The sequence below is a fragment of the Callorhinus ursinus genome, unplaced genomic scaffold (assembly GCF_003265705.2).
Source record: "Callorhinus ursinus isolate GAN/ISIS: 27379988/994484 unplaced genomic scaffold, GSC_fseal_2.0 scaffold4, whole genome shotgun sequence".
In the NCBI taxonomy this organism is placed as follows: Eukaryota; Metazoa; Chordata; class Mammalia; order Carnivora; family Otariidae; genus Callorhinus; species Callorhinus ursinus.
In genome coordinates, this window is record NW_027397066.1 from 3,254,578 (window position 1) to 3,278,349 (window position 23,772).

Here is a 23,772-nt window from a genome sequence, read left to right on the forward strand (position 1 = left end):
GGCCCCCCGAGAAGCCCAGGCTCACCCCCAGCGCACGGGCCACCTCCTGGCTGTCATTTTCCAACAGGCGGAGCCGGCTCCTCACGGTCTGCTGCAGGCTGGGGTCTGGCAGCCCCGTCTTCCTCCGCACGGCCAGCAGCTGCAAGGTCAGGTCTGGGAGAGGCAGCAGGGAGCCAGCACTCAGCAAAGTCACCAGAGTCACCGCGACCTCCGGCCCCGACCTCTCCCACCGCGCCAGACAGGGGCATTCAAGCTGCAGCACGTCACCCACAGGTGTCCCAGGACTTACCATCCTCTCCCCTAAACTGACCCCTCCCCCTCCGCCTCGTTCCCATTCCCAAAAGGGTTCCCAGCCCCCACCCAGCTTAGACCAAGGACACCTCCCTGCACCACACAGCACCCGGGTCCACTGGTGAACTGCAAAACCAGGCCGAACCCTCCGTGGCACCCCTCCCCGTGGCCCGGGTCCCATAGGTCTGCCCTGGGCGGTTGTCCGGGCCGCACCCCCCAACTCCACGCAGCCCTCCTGTCCGCGGAGAGCCGGAGGGTCTCATTAATGAGCTGCACGGCCCCGCTCTCAACCCTCCCAGGTCGCCTCCAGCCACGTGGAGCCTTTGAGTTCTGGAAGTACGACCAGTGCAAGTGTGGCAACCAGATTTTTCATTTTAATTCAGTTAAATGGAAACATAAATCGTGTGGCTCCTGTACTGGATAGCATGGCTGCAGGCTTTTCCTTCTCAGGGAGACTAAGATACAAGCCCTTTCCACCTTCCCACCAGCACAGCCTCGAACCTCTGGCTCTGCTCCCCCCATCACCTCTTCTCTCCCTCCCCTCTAGCCTGGGGCCTCTCTGCTGCCCTAGGACATCAAAGCACCCCCACACATCCCGCCCCAGGGCCTTTGCACTCACTACATCCTCCACCCGCAGCAGTCTCTCCCAGACCAGATCCTGGCCTGACAGGCTGCCCTACAATCCACATCTCTGCTCAGATGCCCCCGCCTGCCCCCACCCCTGCCCCTAAGAGGCCTCCCAACTGTGCTGAGAGCCCCAGAGCATGAGCTGCTCCGAAGGGGTGGAGGGGGCATGGGAGAAGGGGGGAAGAAGCAGGAGGAGAGAGAGGGAGTAAGGGAGAGAGAAGGGGTGGGGGGGGAGAGAAGGGGGAGGGGAGCACAGGGGAGGGGAGGGCAGAGGAGGGCAGTATGGAGACCACTGGGATCTGGACTCAGGCTCGCTGCCCCCGCAGGCAGCATGCCCAACATGTCACAGCTGGTCCTGAGATGTGACACCTACTCCCGTAAGAGGGCGGGTGGCGTTTTCAGACCCAAAATAATCTGCCCCTTGCTCAACAGCCCCTGGTCATCGTGAGTGACCACAGGCTGCGCCGGCCGCCCGGAAGGAACGTCGGAGGACCGGCGGGGGTCACGGCAAGGGTGAACCACCGACGACGCTGGGGTGTCTGTGCCACCACCGCTGGGGGCCGGGAGTGGGGTCTCAAGGGTCGGGGGCTTCTTACTGCCCCGCCCCCCTCCGCCACCCGGGGCTGCCTCCCCTCATCTGCGCCCTGCAGAAATCCTGCTGCTCCTCGGAGCACCCCCCCAGATGCCGCCCCGGGCCAGGCCTTGCCCCTCCCTGAACCCCCACAACACAGTGAGCTGGTTCGTCTGGTTTTACCACATCCCACCTGTGACCCCTCCCCAAGAGCCTCACTTCCCCCACATGTGGCCCAGCCTCTGGGGCAGTCAACTTCGGCCTTCAGGCCCCAAGCGGAAATGCAGATTCCTGGGCCCTGCACCCCAGCAGGGCCGAGTCAGAGCCTGGGCGCGGGACCTGGCCGTCTGCACTTTACCAGCCTCCCCTCCCCCACAGCGATCCCCGGAGGGAAGTCCGGGGCCCAGACATTCCCGAACCCGCAGGCCACGGGACAGTCGAGGCTGGAGGGAAGGGGGCACGCCCAGGGCCCCCACATTCACAGCCCTTCCCACACTGAACCCTGCTGCACCTGGGGGTACCCGTGGACGTCTACCTGTGGGGTACGTGCCCATCTGGCCAGGAGGGGTCCCAGCAGCCGGCCCGGAGCCCCCAGGGGGAAGACTGGCATCTGTTAATAGAGCAGGGTTGTGGGATCAAGGTCAGGGTTGTGGGATCAAGGTCAGAACAGGCACCTCTCAGCTGTGCGGGCACAAAGCCCCCGATATTTCTGGAACAAAAGAGGTGTGTCCACACCCGTACAAACCACTGACCCCTCGAGTTCCCTGCCTCCGGGTCACAAAAGCCCAAGGAGGAGGGAGGGGGCGTGAGGTTCTCCCTGTGCTCCAACAGACTACCCCAAGCTTAGAGGCATCTGAAGACACCACCAGTGTCTTGTGTTGCTGGGCTGGAGTCCGGAAAGGTCTCACTGGCTAAAACCGAGGGTCAGCAGAGTTGGTGCCTCCAGGAGGCTCGCGGGGAGAGTCTGTCTCCAGCTCTCAGAGGCGTCCACCCGCGCCCTTGGCCTGTGGATCTTCCTCCATCTTCCAAGCCGGAAGCCAGGCACCGTCAATGTCTCCGATTCTGACCCCGGGCTTATCTTCCCATCTTGGGATTCATAACCCCATCCGCAAAATCGCTTTTGCTACACGTCTGGGGACTAGGGTGTGGCCTTGCTCGGGGGCCACTGTCCTACTGGCCCAGAGGAACGGGGGCAGCCCAGAAGGAGCCCTGGGTCTGGGGCAGACAGGGCTGCGTCCCGGTCCATCTGCACGTCACTCGCCGAGGGGGACACGGGCCCTCTCGGCCTTGAGAGGTGGTTCGGGTGCGGCTCACAGCCTGGCAGGATTAGCGAGGCACTCCAGAGTGCAGGGGGCCAGAGGAGGGGCGCCCCCGGGGGCCGGAGCGGAGGACAGGCTCTGAAACTGGGTGGCAGCTCAGGCCTCTGCTGCCCAGGCAGGCGTCTGACTGCAGGCCTGCACCCCGTCTTGAGTCGGCACCCACGGGGGCCACCCCGGCCCCTCCTGTCTCCCTCGCGCCCAGAAGGCCTGAGGCAACAGGAACGAAGGTGCCTCTAGCTCGCACTGTGCACCTTGTGAGGCTTTGCTTCCATCCTCCTATAGTGCATCCGTCGTTCACTGGTCATTCAAGCATCTACGGAGCATGTCCTGTGTGCCAAGCCCCAGACCCCACGGGCAGCTAGGCAGGTGGCCCGGAGGAGGGTGCACGTGAGGACAGGGGGTCCGGCAGGGAGGCTGGAGCCACGGGATGTCCCGGGCTCAGGGAGGGTCTTCGCCCCTCCTTCCCTCGCCTCCAGGGCCCAAGGCGGTAGGGGGAGGGGACCATGAGAGCGCCCAGCCCACCCCTCAGGTTTCCAAGTGGGGAAACTGAGGCCCCAGTCAAGCATTGACCAGTGAAGATCAGGAATCCCAGCCTTGCTTCCGGGCTCGGCCTCATGTGCCCATGGCTCTGGGCTCATCCTCCTTCCACCAGGAAGCGGCCTGGCCTGGTCCTGGCTGGCCACTGGGGCCCTCCCCGGGGAGCGAGGGATGCCCCCTTCTGAGCAGTCCCAGGGCTTTCCGTCCTGAGGACAAGGCAGGACTGTGGGTGCGTGAGGGTTTGTAACGGAGTGGTAAACTCATCGGGGGCCAGCCATGGGCGGCCGGGCAGTGGGGTGGGCGGCACATGCTGTACTCACCACCTCCGACCAGCGCCTCGGCCTCCTCGGGCCCTGCTCGCTCCCAGACGACCGATGGGCTCATGGCCACTCTCTGGGCCTTGTGGCCACCACCGCCGCCGCCTCCCGAGGGCGCCGCCGCGGGCCCTCTCCCCTTCGGGGCCGGCTCCTCCGCGGGGCCCTCCATGTCCCGTGGCGGCCTCAGCACCGGGGGCTCCGCATACCTGCAGGCCGCTGGGGGAATAGGGTGTGGGTCAGCAGGGAGCCCTCCCCAGGAGCACAGGCGCCCCGAGGACGCTGCCGCAGGGTTGGGGTCGGGAGGAGAGACGGCCTCCCGTTTGCCGGGCGGGCCTCTGCACATCCTTCAGAGCTTTGCTCGTGAATCAGTCTGTCGCTGCTTCTCCCACTACGACGAGCCCCCGCCGCAGGCTCTTTCTGAGACATGGGCCAGCACCGACCCGGTGGAGTGGGCTGGAAGCCGTGCGGGCAGGTGGGGACCCTGCTCCAGCTCACGACCCCCAGGAAGCTGCTCAGAGCCTGACACGTCATGGCTGCTCGAATGTTCCTGCCAACTCCAGACAGACGTGGGGAACAGAGCAGAAGTCCTCGGGGGACGCCCTGGCGCCTTGCATGTGAGCAAGCCCACCGCACGTCCCGTCCAGCTGGGGCCGCAACAGAGCCCCCCGGAGACACCCATCTAGTTCCGTTTCCCACAAGCACCAGTTCCACTGTGATCTGGGCTTGGGTTCCCAGGAGAGCTGTTGCTCCCACCGGAAGAGGCCTGGGCTCCAGCAGGGCCCCCGGAACGCCGTCCTACCCCACGGGTCAGGAAGTGGACCAGGGTCCAGGCCTCCCAGGGAGGGAAGGTGGCAGACGGCGGGGAAGGAGGAAGCGGCCGAGGCAGACGAGGCAGAACAGGTGATGGCTGCCCACCCCGGGGTCTCGGGCCTCCCCCCAAGAGCGGTCATTATGCCTCACTCCTTCCTGGGGTCAGAGACGAGAGGCCGTTACAGATGGACAGACCGTGCTCTTGGGGTTGGGGCTTTGTCACCAATCAGGACACAGAAGAACACAGAGTCCCTTTTCAGACGGGAACGTGGGGTGACAGGGGTAGGCCGAGAGGGGGGCCGGGGCTGGGGAAGGCGGGGCCAGAACCCCCGCTGCGGCCACAGGACGGGAGCAGCCTCCGGGACAGAGGAGATGAGGAACGGCCCTGCTCACTCGCCCGGAAGGTTGCCAAGAGCGCGGCTAGGTCGCACCAACAAGGGAACCCCCTCATTTCGGGCCTCCCTGAGCCCTGAACCTGAGCTCCGAGATTTCAAACCAAACCCAGGACAGGCCGGTGGGAATTCCCTCTGCACGGAGCATGCAGGGACAGGCAGGCACCCCCCTCACCCGCTCTCGGGGCCAACAATGCCAACTGAGAAGCAAGTCAGGCTTCCTCCTGGCCCACCCCCTTTCCTGGCCGATGTTGGGGAGCAGGGCCCCTGAGACGGACAGAGTTCAGGGGCAGCCATGTGGAGCTCAGAGCCTGGACGGCCCCACCAGTCCCTGGTTCCACCTCCCTCCAGGACCCCGGGGGACTGGAGATGGACCCAGGTCCCCAGAACCTCAGACACAGGTGTTTGTCACCACCTGCACGCGCCACTGCTAGTCTGGGGGCGGGTTCTGTGATGGGCAGCACAGGACGACAGGGAAAGGGGGCTGGGCAGTCAGCAAGGCCCCTGGGGGTGGTGGGAACCACCTGCAGAGGGGCCGACAGGGGGCCATCCACACTGCCAACAGCACGGGGCGTGGGGGGGCAGAACCCGAGACAGCCGGACACCACCTATGTCCTCCTCTCCCCAAAACCTCCATGCACCAGACCCCAGTGGGGGTCCCAGGGGCACCGCTCAGCTTGTGGCCCAGGCAGCCAGCTGGACGGGGACTCGGGGGAGCCTTGGCCCACCTCGGACCCTCCCTTAAATGTCCAGAGTCATCACTGCTGGGGATTGGCAAGGCCGGCTTTTCAGCCCATTAGAAGCCAGGACTGCCCCTACAATCCAAATGAAAAAGACGAGAGAGAGAGAGAGAGAGAGAGAGAGAGAGAGAGAGAGAGGTAGGAGTGGCCCTGGGGGTCACAGAAGCAGGGCACCCCGTGTTCCTGCCAGGAATTACTCTGGTGCCCCTCCCGTGGCCTTGGGGCCAAACAGCCCCTCGCTGCAGAGAAACAGGGGTGAAGCGGGCTGTCTGCCCCTCCAGAGGGACCCACAGGCCCCCAGCAGCCCGGGGCCCGCAAGGCTTGCAGAAGCGATGCCTCCAGGAGCCCCCCCCACCCCCAACTGGGACCTGAGTCCCCTCCTGACTACCTCTGAGGGGCAGGGGCACAGCCTGGGAGGCGGGGGCAAGGAGCATGCAGGGGACCCCCCACTCGGCCAGGCGGCCCCTCTCCTCTCCGGCAGAACTGCTCTGCCCAGGGAGGGGCTGCTCCCTGTTCCAGGGAAGAAGCCACGGCTGAAGTGCAGATGCCCAGAACCTTCTCCACGCAGCCTTGTCGAACGGCTCACATGTCACTCAGGCCGGGCGCCCTGCACGCCCTGCTGCCCGGTCCCCGTGCTGTCTCCATCCTTGCAAAGCACGGAGACCCTCGCCATTTTTCTGGACACAGCTCCGTGTGCGGGCCGCCCTGGCCAGCCCCACACCGAGCCCAAGCCTACGTTGCTTTCCCTCCCGGCTTCACCCCCCTGGGACCTCCATCCTCGCAGCTCCTGCACCACTGGTGGCCACAGCTGGATGTCAGGACCCGGATGCACAAGGGCTGCTGGACCAGCCTGCCATGTCTCTTCTCTTCCCTTCTGACACGCAGGGGTGTTAGCCTCCCTCCCCGCCCGGCCATGTCCTCCCCAGCCCCGGGTGCAGCAGGGGCCCGGCAGCTGAGCATCTCGCAGGACCTCGCCGGGTCTGGTGGCAGCCTCTCGTCCTGCCGGCCTCCGCCCCCGGGTCGGGACTGGCCCGTCCCTGTCTGCGTCCAGGGCCTCCGCGGGCCGGCTCCCCACAGCCTCAAGGACAGCTTCCTGAGGAAAGGGAAGGCTTCCTGGGCTCAAAGACCCTCCCACCTGCCCAGTGACGATGTGCCCAAGCAGGCGGGGCCGGCCAGGGACAATCTCAGTGCGGGGTTTCCTAGTCCCAGGCGGAGATGAGGAAGTGGGCCCAAACTGGGCAGGAGAGTGCCCCGCCCCCCACGGGTTCCTGTAACTGCCTCACTTGGCCTCACAGGCCCCGGGTCCTGCTGTAGACGCAGCTCCCAGACCTCAGCCCCGGCAGCTGAGCTGAGCTCCCAGGGGGCTGGGAGAGCTCTCCACACCTCACTCTGCCCACCTGGAGGTTGAGAGCAAAACACCCCTGCCCCGTGAGGAGGTCAACGGAGTAGACCAATGGTGTTCCACAATCACAGTTGGCACTTAATAAATGTGGGTTCCACAGAGGGAGAGGCAGTACCGTCCCAGCCCTGAACAGGTTTGGGGGGGTCTGGTCGGAGCACTCACGGGGCTTGTACAGAACCAGTACCTTGTGGGCCCGTGGAGACCTTGTCCCCTTCAGCAAGAAGCACCTCTAGAGAGCTGTCTGGTCACCCCTGGACGGAGGTGAATGGTGTCCCCCCAGATCCTGGCACCGCAGAAGGTGGCCTTATTTGGAAATGGGGTCTTTGCAGATCTGACTCCTCAGGACGAGGTCACGCTGCATGGGGGGCCTTAATCCAGTGACGGGGTCTTCAGAAGGGACACAGACGCACACGGGGCAGGGGCCACGAGACCACGGAGGCCAGAGGAAGGGACGCGGCCAGGAGCCTGGAGCCCCAGGATCTGGAAGAGGCAGGAAGGAGCTTCCCTTGCAGCCAGTCCCATCGTGGTGAGCCCCCCAGTGTGCCGAGCCCCGGGACACTGGTTCACCTGTAACCCCCGTAACCTCCTCTTTCTCTGCTAGGAGGCAGGGTCCACCTCACCTCCATCACGGCCTTTTGTGAGTTAGGTGCACAACGCCCCATACAGGATGTGTCATTGTCACCAACAGCCACCACCCTGAGGTGCTAACCAAGCACGCCCATCGAATCTTCCTGATGACCTGGGGGAGGGGGCGCCACTGTGCCCATTTCACAGGCTCGGCGAGCTGCCGCCGGGGACTCGGCCCGGCCGGGGGCCACAGACGGGACTGGAGCCCACAGGGGCCGAGTCCAGTACTGGAGCCCCTGCCCGTAACCGGCATGCACCCTGCCTCCCACCAGGAGTCTGGCCACGGCTCCCAGCACCAGTCAGCTCCACTAACTGCCACCAACGTTGCTTTGCCACAGACAGAGCTGGCGGGGGCGGCTGGCGCTCCTGGAGGGGTCACTGGAAGCCGGGAGAGGGTCTCAGTGGTGTGCTGGGAGCACAGACCCAGCGCTGGACCTGGCAATACACGTCCTGGGTCCGCGTCCCCCCTACAACTGTCTGGTGGTGCCCCTAGTCACAGCACTCATCTCCAGCCAGTGGACAGAAAAGAGCCCAGAGATGGTGACCTCAGAGTGGCCAGGTCAGAGCTGCAGAGCCACCCTGGGCTGTCTTGTGGTGTCTGCCCCATGTCGCACCCCCCCAGGGTGGGGGCCCACTCGAGACCCTGACACCCGGACTTGGACTCGGCTCCGCGCCGCATCCAGACCCTCGCACGCGCTCCGAGTGCCCACGGGAAGGGGGTGGGGGTCAAGCAAGATCACAGAAGCATGGGGCTTCGTCGGCTGGCTGCGGTCTCCTCACGGGCCCTCACAGCCTTCCGGACTCCCCCGACTCCAGCTCTGCTCCCCACCGTCCCAAGATGCCAGAGGAGTCTTCAAGAAAGTGGAAGTTGACAGACTAGTCTTAGATCCCACCGTGGGCGGCAGGCCCCGGCTCCGTGGACCGCAGGCCCCGGCTCCGTGGACCATGCCCGCTGTGGCCCAGCGCTCCCCCCGCCCCCCGCACCCCGTACCTGCGTCCCGCTCCTAAGAGGCAGCTCCCGGCCCGGGGGGGGGCGCTGGGGGGGCGCACGGCAGGACGGCAGGCCCCAGGTGGCTGCTCCCAGCTCCTCGCTGGCTGGCCCTGCAGGCCGTCTCAGCCGGCCAGGACAGGCGGCAGCCGCCCACGGCCCGGCTGACTGCACGGCGGCCGCCACCACCCCCTGCTTCCTGCCACACTTCCTCCCTGCGCCGTGGGCCCGGCCCTCACGTTGGTCATTAGCTCCTCCCTGGACCGGCTCCAGGCCCGGTCCCGCCTGCCCACCGCCCAGCACCCCCCACAGATGGAGACACCCAGGCTCCCGCCCAGGCCCCCCGGATTGGGGAAGTGCCCCAGCTGCCGGCCCTACGGCCCCACCACCCTCCGCTCTGCTCTGTTCCTCTTCCACTTGGTGCACGCACACGCACACACCACACACGCGGACACGCGCACACAACTTTCACACATCACACATGTACTCACACACACAACACTCACACATGACACACACGTGCACACATACACATGTGCAGCACATTCATACATGACACACACATCACTCGCACACACCGGATACACACATCATGCATACTTGCACACGCAAAACACACGATACGCACATGCACTCGCACACAACACACATGCGTGCACACATGTACAGACACGTGTGCACCCCCTTCCCTTTGCCGGGTGCTGCCCCCGCCTGCTGGCCCACCAGGGACAGATGGGGCTCGGGCCACAGGTTCCCCCCCCCCCCCGCTGACTTCCCACAGGCTCTGGGACCCACCCGGGCCCCAGAACCCCCTGGGGAGCCGGGACAAGCAGGAAATGAACCGGGGTCAGCCCCCCGCCCCCGCGTGCTCCCACGCCTTCCTGGGGCAGGCGCACGGCCCCGGCCCCAGCCCAGCCCAGCCCCAGGGATCAGGAGCAGGACAGCGACCCTCTCCTCCGTCCTGTGTGGGACAGGCCTGGTGAGGCACAGGCCTGGATTACCACCATGAAGAGTCTCTAATTCGGCGGTCATGGGACTGTTTTGCAGACAGTGAAACTGAGGTCAGAGAGGTCATGGGATATGCCCAACGTCAGTGAGGACTAGAAGAAGAGCCCAGAACTGGGTCTGACCGACACTGAGGCCCCCAGGCCAGGGCAGCACCACTGACACGTGGGCGACGGCTCTTTGTCACGGGGGAGGGGTTGCTGTGCGCAGCCGGGATTCCAGCTGCATCCCTGGCCTCGGCCCGCTAGATGCCAGTACCCCCGGCCGCCCCCTGGACCCCAGCCATGACCACCAAACACCCCTCCAGACATGAGTCACCTGGGAGTGATGTCAGGCTGAACTGCTGCTCCAGGCCGAGCTGCCTCCGACCTCGGGAGGTCGGGGGGGGGGGGGCCCAGCGGGTCACCAGCAGAGCCAGGCCCGACACTCGGGCCCCTACCACGCCCGGCCCGGCCAGGTCCCACTGCACGGAGACCGCATAGACGGAGCCAGGGGTCAGGGAGGACGTTTTCACCATCCCCATGACTGTAGGCCGACTAACAGGGTCAACTGGAAGAGACTCGGTGGGTCCCAGGGGACCAGGGGGCAAGGGGGAGGACCCAGGGGCCACAGAGCAAGAGGGGAGGTGGCTTCCACAGCAGCTCCTGCTTCCCACTGGGAGACAGCCTGGCTGTCCCCTCCGTGGGGTAGGAGTAGCTGTCCCTCTGGAAGGACAGCTGTGATGGTCACTGTGCCAATGTCCTGGGGCTTCGGGGACAAAGCTCAGCCACCCCATACTCCTAGACGCCCGGGGGAGGGGGAAGCAGCCTGGGGACAGGGCAGTTAGTGAATGCAGGTGCCCACCTGCCTGCCCGCCGTGCCTCCCCACCGTGGCACCCCACCGCGGCTCCCCTCGGCCTCAGCGACCTGCAGGTCTTCAAGGCCCCATCCTCCTGCCCACCTCTGGGGCAAGGGGGGGCCCCAAACGAGGTCCAGGTGCCCTGTCCTGAAGCTCCTCCCGGGTGCGAGTCCTCAGCACCCCTTCCTCGCAAACACCTGCCCCTCCATCTCTCCACCCTCCTCTGTCCGCCCCAGTTCTGCCTCCAACCTTGCCCAGTTCCCTGTGCCTATCTTCACAGCCCTGGAAATGGTGATGCCCTACCCCTCGCAAGGACCCGCTGAACCTCATCAGTTGAATTCCTTGCACCTTCTCTGTAGGATGAAGCCTTCCGGGGGCTTCATCCGCGGGCCACTCTCCTGGGCGAGCCTGCCTCCCCCATCCAGACATAGGCACCCCAGCCCCCCTTTGCACTGGCACCTGGGACCTGTGGATGCCCGCAGATGGGCCCACAGCCTCCTCCGGCCCCTACTGTCCTCCTCTGGCCTGCTCACCAGAGAGCAGAGCTCAGGCTGCCCCATGGGGTAGGAGGTGGGTACCTGCGTCCAAGGACAACACACCTTTGCAGGTCAGTTGTGCTGACCACACGACCTGGGTGTTTTGGTTTCTCAGAGAAGCCCCGGCAGAGGGGGGGGGGGCTCAGATGCTCTTCCGTGGTTTTGCTCTGGGTCATCACAAGGATTAAACTAGATGCCGAAGTCTCTAGCGGGCCATGTGCAGCCCGTTACCACAGCTACACCTGAATGTTCGTTCATTTTACAAATGCTGAGTGTCTGGGCCTCTCCCGTGGCCGAGGCCCATGACTGCAGGGGATGCAGCTACCAGGCACACAGAGAAAGAGGGACGCATCCGAAGGTCAGCACATCCACCGGCGCCCTCCCCGGCCCTGCTGCCCCCCCTGTAGCACGCCCCCATGCAGCCTGGGCCTGACTGTGCCAAAGCTCGGGGCGGGGGGGCCCGGGGTCCGCAGGCGGAAGCCAGGCATGGGCACCGAGCCCGCCCTCTCCAACCCACTGCAGGCCCCTGCTCCTCTCGGCCTCCGTCTCGTGTCTGTGAGCTGGGACCCTGAACTCTTCAGCCCATGTTCCAGAGCCCCACAATGTGCAGAACACAAGATGCTTGGCTTTGTTTTTCTGGAAATTGTACTGAAAGAGGCCCCAGATGGGCTCCACATCCATAAAAGGGCCTGGACACATTTCCTGTCGTGGCCATTGTCCCCCGCTGGGGCCCGGGACCCTGTATCCTGTTTGTATCCGCGGGGTGCTCTTGGCCCAAGGCCGGGGGGGTTTCCAAGGGCTTCCCCAACTATGCCCAGCACTCTGACTCTGCATATCACACACTGACTCCACAAAATGCACCCCAATTCCACACAGCACACCCCAGTCCAGGGTCTCGACTCTGCAGAGCACCCCGACTCTGCTCATTGCACCGACTCCACAGAATGTACTTCTATCCCAAGTGCCCAATTCTGCACAGTGCACCCCAACTCCAGAGTGTACCCCAATTCTGCAAGTGCACCCCCCAAGAGCCTTCCAGAGGAAGAACGTGAGCTTTCTAGGTCAGGGGACTTTCCAAATAAGGGTCCCTCCTGCAGGGGGGGCACAAGGCAGGCCCACACAGCCCAGTCCTGAGGCCCTCTGGGAGAGCCTGTCACTCCCTGGGCCTCGCTCTGCCCCATGCAAGTGGCAGAGTCGGATTTGGGGGACTCTAAGAGCCCCCCACACCCCTGGTGCCTGACATGGTTGTTGTAATAAATCCCAATTGCCACTTGCCAAGAAGATGCTAGATCCAGGGGATACAGCCCTCCTGGCGTGAGTATTAGGCCATCTGCTGGACCGAGAGGCAGATGGGCGTGGAGGTGGCACCTGTCCAAGGTCACCCAGCCCAAGGGCAGCACCACCAGCTGGGGTCTCAGGTCTGCCCTCCCATGGCACCTACAGACAGGCGACACCTGCACACAGCTGGGGTCTCAGGTGTCCCCGGCGCCAAAGCAGATGCCCCGACTTTCTTAAGGCATGAGACAAGCAGCCAGAGAAACCACAGCCCGACTCGCAGGGGCTCTGGAGGGCGCGTCCGGTCCTATTCTGGGGTTTTCTCAGGAATCAGATCCTTGCCTCTTCCAGCACCAAACCCTGATTTTAATTCTTTTCAGGTGGCAATTCAGAGAGCAAGCGCTCACCTCTGTCCCTTTTCCCATCACGGGGACCAGCGGATGTTTCACTGAACTGTAAGCATCCTCAGCGCTCTCCCCTCACGCCTTTCTCTTTGCCAGCCTTTCTCCCCACCGCACCCCACCCCCGCAGGGCGCTGCATAGGAAGCCGACCAACCACCCCGGGGAGGCGCTTTCCCTAGTGGCAGGCACATTTGGGGAAGACGGATGGCTTCTCAGGACAAATGCAAGAGACACATTTTCTAGCCAGTGTGGATGCCGTGGGCGTGGCTACCGTCACCCGGGAAGGCACGTGCGTCTGCAGAGGGCCAGGGGCTGACCGCCGCATACCGGGCGCTGGAGCCCACACTCGGGGGGAGGCTGGCCCGGCCCGTGTCCTCCCTGCGGCCTCAGGGAGTCATGCAAGGAAACGGAGGTTTGGAGAGCAAGAGGGACAAGGACCCCTGGCAGGGCCTCCTCAAGGGGGGGGCTGACACTCCACACACTGCCGCTCCCCCTCTCCCCAGCGTCCCTTGCGTGGAAGACTGTCAAAGGCTTCCTTCAAGATGAATGTGGCCCCAGGTAGCACTGGGAAGTCCCCAAACCGGTTCTGCGTCCTTCCCTTGGGAAAGTCTGCACCTCTGGAGGGGGCCCAGCGGCAGCCCTAAAGCCCCCAGCCAAGCCTTCCGCTGTAACTTCTAGGGCATTCTCAGATGGTTCATGTGGGCCCCCTCTTCCTCCCTAAATCCAGTCCCTGACAGGCAGAGATTCCCGTCCCGGGAGCCCTGAGGCAGCTCCTGCCAGACCCTAGGACGACAGACCCGGACCCTAACCCCAGCTCAGACCTGGACCCGGGCTCGGACCCAGAGCCCAGCTTGGACCTGGACCCCGGCTCAGACCTGGACCCTGGACCCCAGCTCAGACCCGGACCCTAGCTCGGACCCTGACCCTGACTCAGTGGGGACGGAGCCCCAGGCTGCGATCCGGAGCTGGGAGGCAGGGGCTGAGGGTTGCCCTCCACCCTCTGCTTCTTTTTTATTGTTTAGCTCAGGGGGCAGATGGCAACCACTGGAGTCAAATGAAGACAAAAGGCGATTTTGAATTTGTCGTGGGGTCTTAAAACATCCCCGAGCGTCTGGGACTGCAATGACCCAGGCCTCCCCCACGCCCAGCCTCCCTAGCACATGGCTCAGCCTCCTGGTGGAACCCATACTCCACCTTGAGATAGCTCTGTTTCCTGGGGTTTGGAGCTCCCCCTGCCACCCACGATCTTGGCCCCACTGTCTCAGCTCTGCATTCCAGGTCCCCACCAGTGCAGGGCTCACAGACAAGTTGGGGAGACAGACTTAGAAACGGACTGGGATGATGTAGCATGATCCTTGCAGTGGCAAAGGAAGCCTAGGATGGAAAGGGGAGGAGGGTGAAATCAAGGAAGGCTTCCTGGAGGTGGAGGCCCTTGGGCTGAGTCTCAGAGGAAGAGGGCCTAGACAAAGGGGGTTTAGAGGTCTTCCCAGGGCCAGGGCCAGACAGAAGGGGACTTAAACCCAGCCTCCACCTAGAAAACCCTAGGCATGCAGCTTTATGGAAGCTGGAGAGGCTGGGTCACACTCTTGCCCTGAGGGTTAATCCACAACAGGCCCTAACGCTGAATCTTAGGAATGTGCAGGCCCCCGGGGTGGGTGGCGTAGGGTATGTGACTACTCCCCACTCCCCGGGCGCCCTGGGCAGTAGAAACAAGACAGGGCCACACAGGCAATTCTAGAGCTGGGGTAGCAGTGCTTTCTGCAAAGGCCATCGGGTGGGTCCGGGCTGGGAGATGGTGAACAGATGATACCAAGTAGGCGGCGGTCACACAAATGGGCAACAAGTAGGTGCTCGGTGTGCTGGTAAAACCTTACTTACAAAACAGGGACTGGATTTGGCCCTTGAGTGGGTCCTGCTCTAGAGGATGGGTGGGGTGGGGATTCGTGGAAAAGCATCTCAGGACTCCCCCACCCAAGCAGGAAGGAGTCCGCCCGAAGGCGTTCCCTGTCGCACTGGATTGGGATACACAAAGATTCAAGCGGAGGAGGGTGGAGGCCGGCCCTGGAGCTGGGGACGGGAACAGGTTTGAAGCTCGTACAGGATCGAATCCATGGAGTGTGTCCTGCCTCCCTCCAACCCCCGATTACAACAGTCACTGCACACACAGTTAACTTGTCACGGATTCGCAAGACCCAGCGCTTAGAGCTCGGGAGATGAGCGCCACATAAAGACAAGTGATTGGGTAACAGGCCTACGGATGGGGAACCAAAACGCGGGAAGGGAGGGACCCTCCCCCAGGGTCGCAGGAAAGAGGGTCCCCCGTGTTCACATGGTCCATGCTAAGCAACACCCCATTGTCTGTCCTGGTCTCTGGTTCCACAGCTGTAAGATGCACATGTGACCCGGCCTAGTGCCATTTCCCAGACAGGCAAACGGACCACTGCAGACCTTCCAAGGTGCACGTGAACTTTCCTGAGCCCCGCCTGGGTCCGCGGAACCGGGAAGGTGGGGCTGGAGATGCCCATCCTCGGCATGCCCGGGTCTGAGATGCTACCAGCCTGGAACCTGGCACCCAGCTGCCCCGGGACACACATAAGGCCTAGAACTGGGCCGCGCTCAGCACGGCTCGGCCTGTGTTTGTTATTTTTGGCCTTAGCGGCTGAAACCACCCCATTCAAAGATGAGCAAAGCTCTAGTCCCCGAGATTTCAGGAACTGCTCTTTGCAAAACAAGGATATTGGGACCAAACAGGCTTGTGATGATGGATGGCCACCCCGGGCCGGGTCACATTGTTGCAGGAAGCTGTCAGCATTTCCCAAGCTCGGCCGGGACTGAAGACGCCCACACCCCCTCTGTGGCCTGGGTCATGGTCATCCGGCCCTGTCAGGACAGGCGGCGCCTTCAAGCCAGGGACCCGCTGACTCGGCGGTCCAGCAGCTCCTCCTTGGCCGGGCAGGCCCAGCCCGAGAGCTGGCCAGGTGCCCGGGCGTATCTGCCGGGCAGTCCTCCAAACTGGGCTCCTTCATCTGACCTGGCCAGAAACAGAGCTTTCAGAAGAGGGATGCCCCTTCTCAGCATCCCAAATAAGGCACCTTGGGTCCCCAGAGGAAGCTGGTCAGAAACTCATAAAGGCTGTTTTCACGGCCCCCTCCGGGAGCAAGGCCCTGTGGGCATGTCCTCCTGTCACATTGCAGGGGGGCCCTGCAGGGCCTGCCAGCTCTGAGTAGCCCCCTCCTCTACTAAAGGACAGAGGGGGTCCTCAGGGGACATCCAGCCAGGAGTGCCCCAGTCTCAGGAGCACAGTGGTTTCTCCCTTTGTGGGACAGTCACGTCCAACCAACCTGGATCGTTTGGCTGCGAGCCATGGGGTGACCCAGAGGGGGCAGCACAGAGATGACAGGGGTAGAGGTCTCGGTCACCCCAGCTTACAGAGGAGGCCCCAGGGACGCCCTGATCCCACTGAAGCTCACTCCCCAGAGCACCAACATTCCTGACTCTGGGTGGGCCCCCGGCTGGAATTCTGGACATTCTCTGCAGCCCAGTCACTGGGGGTGGATCTGGAACCAGGCTTATGCAAACATTAACCGAACCCCTGCCTTCCGGGGCGGGGCAGCCCTCCCAGCCAAGACCATCTCCCTGGAAACCAGGCCCGGGTCCGGGCAGGCGGGTGGGCGGAGGGCTGAGGTGGGAATTTCCTCAGGACTCCCAGAAGTCCCCCTCGGGCTGTGCTGGGACGCTGTCAGTCCCCAGGTCACTGAGGGGGTTCAGGGCACCCCTCTCTTGGCTCCCTTCCCGGCAACACCTCATTCCCTCCTCAGCCTGGCCTCACCCACCCAGCAGCCCTCAAAACCGGCCTTGTCCACACCAGCTCCCTCATGTTGTGCCTCCAGCGGCCCTTCTCCTTATGCCTCCGCCCAGCTGACCCCGGGCCCCTTCTGAACACCTCCTCCCTGCTGGTGTCCCTCTTCCCGTAGTGTCTGTCTACACCGGCCCTGTGAGCGCCTGCAGGTCAGGACTTCTAGAACCTCTGTCTGCACGCATCAGCCCAGGGTACCTTCTATCTGAGACCTGGGGGCAGAGCTGGAGCCGCAGGGCCTTCCCCTTGGCGGGGAACTGGACACCTGCCCCCCGCTGCCCACTCCTCCCCCACCTTCCCCCTGAGCCACAGTCCCCGGCACCACCAGCCCCTCTCTTCCTGTTGACAACGGAGCCTCCAGCCTCGGCCACACTTGCACGTCCCTCTTCCTGGTCACCTGCTCCGCCGGGCTCTGACCCCCGCTCCCCACAGTCTCCCTCAGGCACTGCCTCCTTCCAGCCTCTCCCCCGCCGCCACCGAGCTGCACAGCCGGCCCTTCCCCAGCCCCAGAGCGCCCTGAGCCTGTGGGCACTGGAACTGGGGTCTCTGAATACACCGTCACTTGGTTAGCACACAAGGACCCACGACGGGAGCGCCTCCGGGCACAGATGGGCCTATGTGCGTATTAAATCACAGACACGGTACCAGCAAAGGGGGCAGGGGGGGCCCAGGCCCCTCAGGACACGGCACACCTGCCACCTGATGCGGTACGTCGGACGGACGCTGACCTTTTCCAGCCACCCACCCTCCAGAGGCTGGCCTTCTTCCCGGCTCTCCGGGGAGGCCGCTGGGCCGGAGGGAAGCACACGGGCCTGGAGCCGGGCATGGGTGCCAGTGAGCTCCCTGGCCTCGGCTGGTGAGACCCGATGCGCGTGTGAAGGCGCCTGGCAGGGCCGGGACGCAGCACTCCTGCCCTCTGACCCATGTCAGAGAGGCAGGGTCAGGGTCGCAGCCTCCCCTCCATGGCCCCCCAATGCCCCCGAGCCGCGGCTCCTCACCGGCCACACCTGCGCCCTTCCCAGGCCAGCAGTGAGGACTCACAGGTCGCGACACTGCTCTGGCAGCAGCCCGGGTGCCCTCCTGACTTGCCTCAGGATGGGCACGGCCTCCACCTCGCTCTCCCTGGCAGGGCCTTCCTGCATTCACAGAGGGCGGCCCTGGGGCCCAGCCACCCCGCACGCCCGTCCCGTGGGCTCCCATGCTGGCCACGTACTATGGTGCAGGGGTGCTGAAGAGCAAAATGCGGGTGCTCTAGCCTCCCATGGCGTGCAGAGAGGCTCGCACAAAGGAGAGCACCTACTGTCATTGCTGTTCAATGCGGGCAGGGGTGGGGGGCCGGCAGCATTGTCCAGCCCAAACTTGCCAGCCCCGCTCTGCGCCCAGCCCAGTCCGGGCCACCGGGGCACCGGGGCGTGGATGCGTCAGATGGCCTGCCCTCCGGAGTAAGCACAGCCCGGGAAACGGATGGAAACGAGATAGCACAGCTGGGGCCTGTGTGACAGAGGACACGCAGAGAGCCCGGGGCCTCCAGACAGCGGGGATCCTGCCTGCGGACAGCTGGGGAGGCTGCCTGGAGGAGGGGCTCCGAGCCAGGCCCCGGCATGTGAGATACACTCCCCTCTGGGATAAACACCAAGCCCAGCATCTTGTAGCGCCATCTTGTAGGAGGTGGGGAGGGAGGGATGGATGGACAAGGGACAGATAGATGGACAGATACCCACAATGGCGGGACACAGGAGCCAGTGAAGAGCTCCCAGTGGCCGAAGGTAGACCCTCGGAGCACCAAAATAAAGTAGTATCGGGTTATAACCTGAAATACAGAAGAAATACCCAGAAGCCCACACTAACGTGAATGAGTGAGTGAAGACCTGAGTAAATGGAGAAGATACAGACATTCCCGGCAGTAGAATTCCAGCTCATGCGTGTAGCCTCTCCGTCCCCCCCGACGGGGGGCACAACCCCCCACCCCCGGAAGCACCGTGTGGAAATGCAGGAAAGCATCGCTCTCCATGGGGCCCCACAAACACCACCTCAGCCCTGCGATCAAGGCCGACGCCAGCAGGGACAGGCCCTCTCCTTGCTGGGATGTGATGAGGACAACACGTCACCCCTGTGCTCTTCCTCCCCCAAAATAAAACCCGGTGTCCACATGAGAAAGGCACCAGACAAACACAGGCTGAGTGTGTAACGGGTCGGGGAGGGCGGCCCGGGTGGCAGGCGAGGAGGTGAACGTGTCACACTCTGGGCGCCAACACGGACCTGTCCTTAATCAGCAAGGTCCACGCTTCGTGCAAGTGCATCCATGTTTCCCTGAGATCCTGTCTGTCCCCAGAGCCACAGAGGGCACCACCCCATTTCAATGTCCTTGGTTTTCGGGACCTTACTTTTGAGGAGCACCGGCAGGTCTGCGTTTGGAGAACGTTCTTCAGTCGGGATTTGTCTGGTGTTTCCCTAGCCCCTTCCCTTCGAATTTTCAACAAACAAAATGTATTGCTGGTTTTGGCTCAGAGCTGGGCTGGGCCTGGGTCCCCTCCCCGTGGCTGTTTTTAGTGGAACGGCCCGAGAAGCTGGCCCCAGTCAACGCTGGCCCTACTCCATGCCAGAGAGGGCCCAGCACTCTACTGAGAAGGAGTGAGGACCCAGAGCAGACAGCTCCTGCCTTCCTGATGTCTTAAAAAGAGGTGAAATCGTGCTCAAACTCCCCCCAGCGGGAAGTGCAGAATGATCCCCAGGGCCTCTGTCACCTCCCGGGTCAGCAGCACCCAGCATCGAGCACACTCAAGAGTATAGACAGATCTTGCTTTCTAAGACCATTCTCCCACTAAAGGAATCAGGACCCTTGGAGAAATGGCTGATTCCAAGACCAGGCCAGCAAAGGTACAGGACGGGCCGGGCTTGTGGCGCCAGCAAGGAAGGAAGTGAAGGATGAATCAATGAGTGAATGAATGAATGAAATCCCACACAATGGGGTGAGTCAAAGGACAGAGCAGCCAAGTGAAAGAGCTCCCAATGGCCAAAGCTAGAAAAATTTGAGCAACCAAATTAATTAGTATTAGATTATAACCCAAAGTATAAAATTAGAGTGAGTCTATCCAACGTAAATAAATGAGTGAATGAATGAATGAGGGAAAAGGGACAGATCTCCCGAGCAGGAGAGCTCCCAGTGACTTATGTGGACGTGCCACCCTCGAGCATGCACCCCTCGCCCCAGTCCCCAGGCATGCACGGTGCATGGCCTGCTCAGGGCACAGCCTGGGAGGGCCAGGAGGGGGGCTGTGTGCTCGGGAAACCTGGCAGACCCCACCTCGGCCGGGGGGTCAAGGTCACCATCCCAGTGACCGGTCCTGTCGATGGCAGGTGCCCTTGACCTGATGGGATGGGTGGGCACTGCGCCCCCAGGGTCTTCCTCCCGAGAACCCGCGATCCCCGTCTGATCACGAGAAATAATCAGACCAGTCCTCACGGAGGGACGCCGCGCAGAACACCTGCCCAGGACTTCTCACGAAAATCATCGCAAACCAGGGAAGTCGGAGAAGCCGTCGCAGCCCAGAGCCGCCTGGGGAGACGGGAAGACGTGTCACGTGACATCCCAGCCGGGCTCCTGGGACGGGGGAGGGACATCGGTGAAGCCTAAAGGAATCTGAACCAAGTCTGGGCTCTACTTAAGAATAATGGATCAATATTGGTTCCTCAGTTGTGAAGAATGCACCCATCTAATGTAAGAGGTCAGTAGTCAGGGCGACCGGGTGGGAGGGCTTATGAGAACTCTGTGCTATCTTGGCAATTGTTTTGTAAATCTAAACCTGTCCTAAAAAATCAAAAAGTCCCAGCAAGCCGGAACACACACAAGGTGTGTGGACAGAGAACCATTGCGGCTGAAGACTTGGCAGGCGCGGCCAGGCCTGGAGCCGCCTGCCGGGGGCAAAGTCCCAGGTCGGCTGGCTGTGGCCAGCCCGGGAGCCTCGCTCAGTGGGGCTAGGAGCCCGCGAGGGGCAGAGCCAAAGCACCAGGGCCACCCAGGCAGGCCTGGGGAAGGCCATTCTAGTCCGGCGCTACCCTCGGGCAGGGTGGGCCACCCACAGCCTCGGTCCTCTGTAAGTCAAGGACGGGGACCCCTCCACGGGCCCCATGAGAGTCCCGCAACCACACTGCGGAGGGGGGCGGTCACGAGGCTCCTTGTGCACATGCAGAAACTGAGGTGCCGACAGGAGCCAGCCCCTGGCCCGGGCTCACAGAGGCCCCTCACCCGGTTACGGCCTGTGCAAATTCCCCCGCAGGGCTGCGGGGCTGTGAGGGCAGAGCCTCTCCTCTGTCCCTTCGGCATCCGGCCCCGCCCCCCTCTCCTGCTGCCCCTTCCCTGTTCCCTGAAGGAAGGGGCAGCCGTCCCTGGGGCTGCAGGGACTTTGGCCCCTGGGGGCTGGGATGGGGGCTGGAGGAAGAGGGGAGCAGAGAGCCCGGTGTGGAAGTCCACAGAGGGGCAGGGCAGCACTGAGGCGAGGGAAAGCCAGGACCTTGGCCCCTGCCGCCAGCCCAGGGCTCCTGCTCTGCTCCACGGTCGTCAGCACCAGAGAGCGGCCGATGAACAAATGTGGACCCGCGCCGGGCCCCTGGGACGCTCTCACCCTGCAGACAGGGAAACTGAGGTGCAGAGGGGCAGAATCACTTGCTCCCAGGGGCTCAGCCAGGATCAGAAACGCTGGGGCCACTGCGTCCTGAGCGCTGCAGAGGCCCCCACCTGTGGGTCAGCATGTCCCCACCTCACGGTGGCCACCGTGAGGACATCCAGCTTCACCCGCCTGGCTCTCTGCCCCTCTCTCGGATGTGGGGACACCACGCTCACCCTTCCTTGGCCACCTGAATCCCAGGCTGACCAGGCTGCTCTCGGGGTGCACCCCCCCATGCACACCCTCCCTGGCCCCACCTGTGGGTGACCCTGAGCTCCGGACTGGTGGCTGCAGCGTAGGGGCGGCTCCTCCTGGTGCGGATCCAGACCAGGGGCCTAGAACTTACCCTGCCAGGGAGCAGACCAGCCGAAGAAGGGAGGGAGGCTCCCTGGGGCCCCTCACCTGTGGCTGACACCAACACCGCGGGGTCCCAGCCCTCTCAGGAAGGTCTGCCACTTGGCGCTGGCCGGGACAGGAAGGCGCACGTTCTCAGCCAGCCAGGCCCTCCAGGCTCCAGTCAGGTGGCCTGAGCAGTCGCCCAGGTCATTGGTCGCGCCCACAGCAGCGGCCCGCCCTGCCTGGAAGGGGCCCAGTCTCCTTCCTGACCTTCCTCCTCATCTGTATCGGAAGTCCCGGGTCAGCATTCCCGAGCTGGGGGGGGGGCGGGGGGGGAGCAGCCTGCGGGGAATTGCAGGATCCCGGAGGCTGTCAGACCCCCGCTGGGGTGCAGGCACTTTGGGGTGCCCCAGGGAGGTGGGAGGCTGGGAGGGCCATTCCTTCACTGGGCCTAGGAGAGCTCCCCACTCATGGGGGCCTGGTTTCTGTAGCTGGGCCTGGGGGCAACTGGCTGGGGAACTCAGCACCTACTGAGCACCTACTGTGTGCCGGACCCAGTGGGTCAGTGAAGGCGGGCAGGGTCTCCCGTGACCCATATTTGCTCGTGATAAGTCACCTGGGCTGTCCTTAAAATTAGATTCTAGACTCCAAACCTGCCATGTCAGGATCTCCCAGGCCAGACCCAGAAATCTAGATTTTTTTTAACAAGTTCCCAAGCAACCCTGGTCCTCAGGCAAGTCTGAGCAGCACCCCGGCCCCAAAGGGCATGTATTCCTTCAGATAATCAGGCGGTGTGCAGATTCACCTCCCAGCCCCCGCACCAGGGCCACTGCCTCCTCAAGTGGCAACTTTCTTAACCTTTCTGTGCTTCCTGTCCCGTCCTTGAGACGGAAGGAGGCAGACACTCGCCCTAGCTCATCAGTGTTCGTGAGGATGAGCAGGTTAGCGAGTGTGGGGGGCCCAAGCCAGTGCCCCCGAGCCCCCCGATGTGTATTTTTACCAGGCAGCCTGTGACTGACTCTCAGCCACAGGGGTGATTTGTGCTGGGAGGGCGTGCGTTGCATTGCTGGCTCAGTCGGGAGGCAGGGAATGCCGGGCCTCGGGGCTGGGCGCCCAGCTCCCGTTCCCTGGGCGGATGGGCTTCTTCAGGTGGAGCAGCCCCAACACCATCCCTCCATCTAGAGACGTGGGCTGGCTTTCCCCAGAGCCTCACGCGCTTGCCGTATGTCCCGCATGCTCCCAGGACGTGGCTTCTTCCAGGGAGAGGGGGCGCTTCAGAGCTCCCATTCCCCTGCGCTGAGCATCACCCACCGCCAGCTGCCCTCAGCACGCACAGCCTACAGACTCTTCTGAATCCCTTTCCACAATTCAAAGGGTAGAGATTCCACAGGCAAGCCAGACATCCAGCTCTTCTGGAAAATCCAGGAGCCTATCTACATGGGGCAGCATCCCCACCTGGCCCACTTGTGGGTGGGGGGAGCGCTCCGATGCCCACGGCCACACCAGCGGCTCCACGGGCTCACTAGTGGGTGCCCTGCAGGGACTGAGCTGTGACCCCGCTTCCCCGGGCCCAGTTCCCCTGCGTCCTGGGGCTCTCCCCGGGACTCTCCAAGCTCTTGGACAGTGCCGCAGGCCTGGGCTGACCTCCAGGGCCCCGCCCAGTGCCCAGGGCAGTGTGCTGGTCGCTATCTGGGCGCTTCAAGGTGGTTAGGTTGAGGGCCTTGCAGGGGGCCACACACACTCAGGCTCCCCCCCACCCCCGCACCGTTGATTTCAAAGGCTTTGACCAGCCGGCCAGGTCTGTAGTGGCCCTGCTCCCAGGTGGGACAACAAAGGCCCCAGGCCCCACAGCCCTGGGGACACAGTCTGATCCTGACGGTCCCCAGGTTGGGGCTCTACTGTGGGATTTCCCACCGCTGGAGACTTGGGGTCTAGAAGCTCTGCCCCACCGCCCCCCCCCCCAGCCTGGCAGGTTCTCTCATGGGATCGAGCTGGGTGAGGGCCCTGTGTCTTTAATCCCAGCTCCGTTGCAGACCATACGCACCTGTCTCTGGGCCTCGGTTTCGCAGTTTCCCTGTGTGCGAGCTAGAAGTGGCTGTGCTGGGAGCTCTGTGGGTCACGGTTACGGAGCCGTGGCTCCCTCAGCTGCCAGACCGCAGGGATCACGGCTCCCCCGCATCCCCGCGCGCGTGGCCCGGAGAATTCTCTCAGTGATACAGCCCTACCACCCTGCCGTCTC

At 63.5% G+C, this 23,772-nt stretch overlaps 1 protein-coding gene across 4 annotated transcripts in view; it reads right to left on the reverse strand.

Moving 5' to 3' along the window:
• SH3TC1 (SH3 domain and tetratricopeptide repeats 1) overlaps positions 1-21,671 on the reverse strand; it is a 44,553-nt gene extending 22,882 nt beyond the window's left edge. The window contains exons 1-4 of one of the 4 annotated variants that reach the window (XM_073891365.1): positions 21,544-21,671; positions 3,666-3,878; positions 2,025-2,099; positions 26-153 (exon numbers count right to left, since the gene is read on the reverse strand). In XM_073891365.1, the coding sequence (XP_073747466.1) occupies positions 26-153; positions 2,025-2,099; positions 3,666-3,831 (369 nt within the window). In that variant the 5' untranslated portion in view covers positions 3,832-3,878; positions 21,544-21,671. Of the gene's footprint in view, positions 1-25; positions 154-2,024; positions 2,100-3,665; positions 3,879-8,624; positions 8,825-21,543 lie in introns of those variants that run through there. The other 3 variants (XM_025887266.2, XM_025887265.2, XM_025887267.2) reach the window with 3 other exon arrangements.
• Between the last annotated feature and the right edge of the window lie 2,101 nt (positions 21,672-23,772).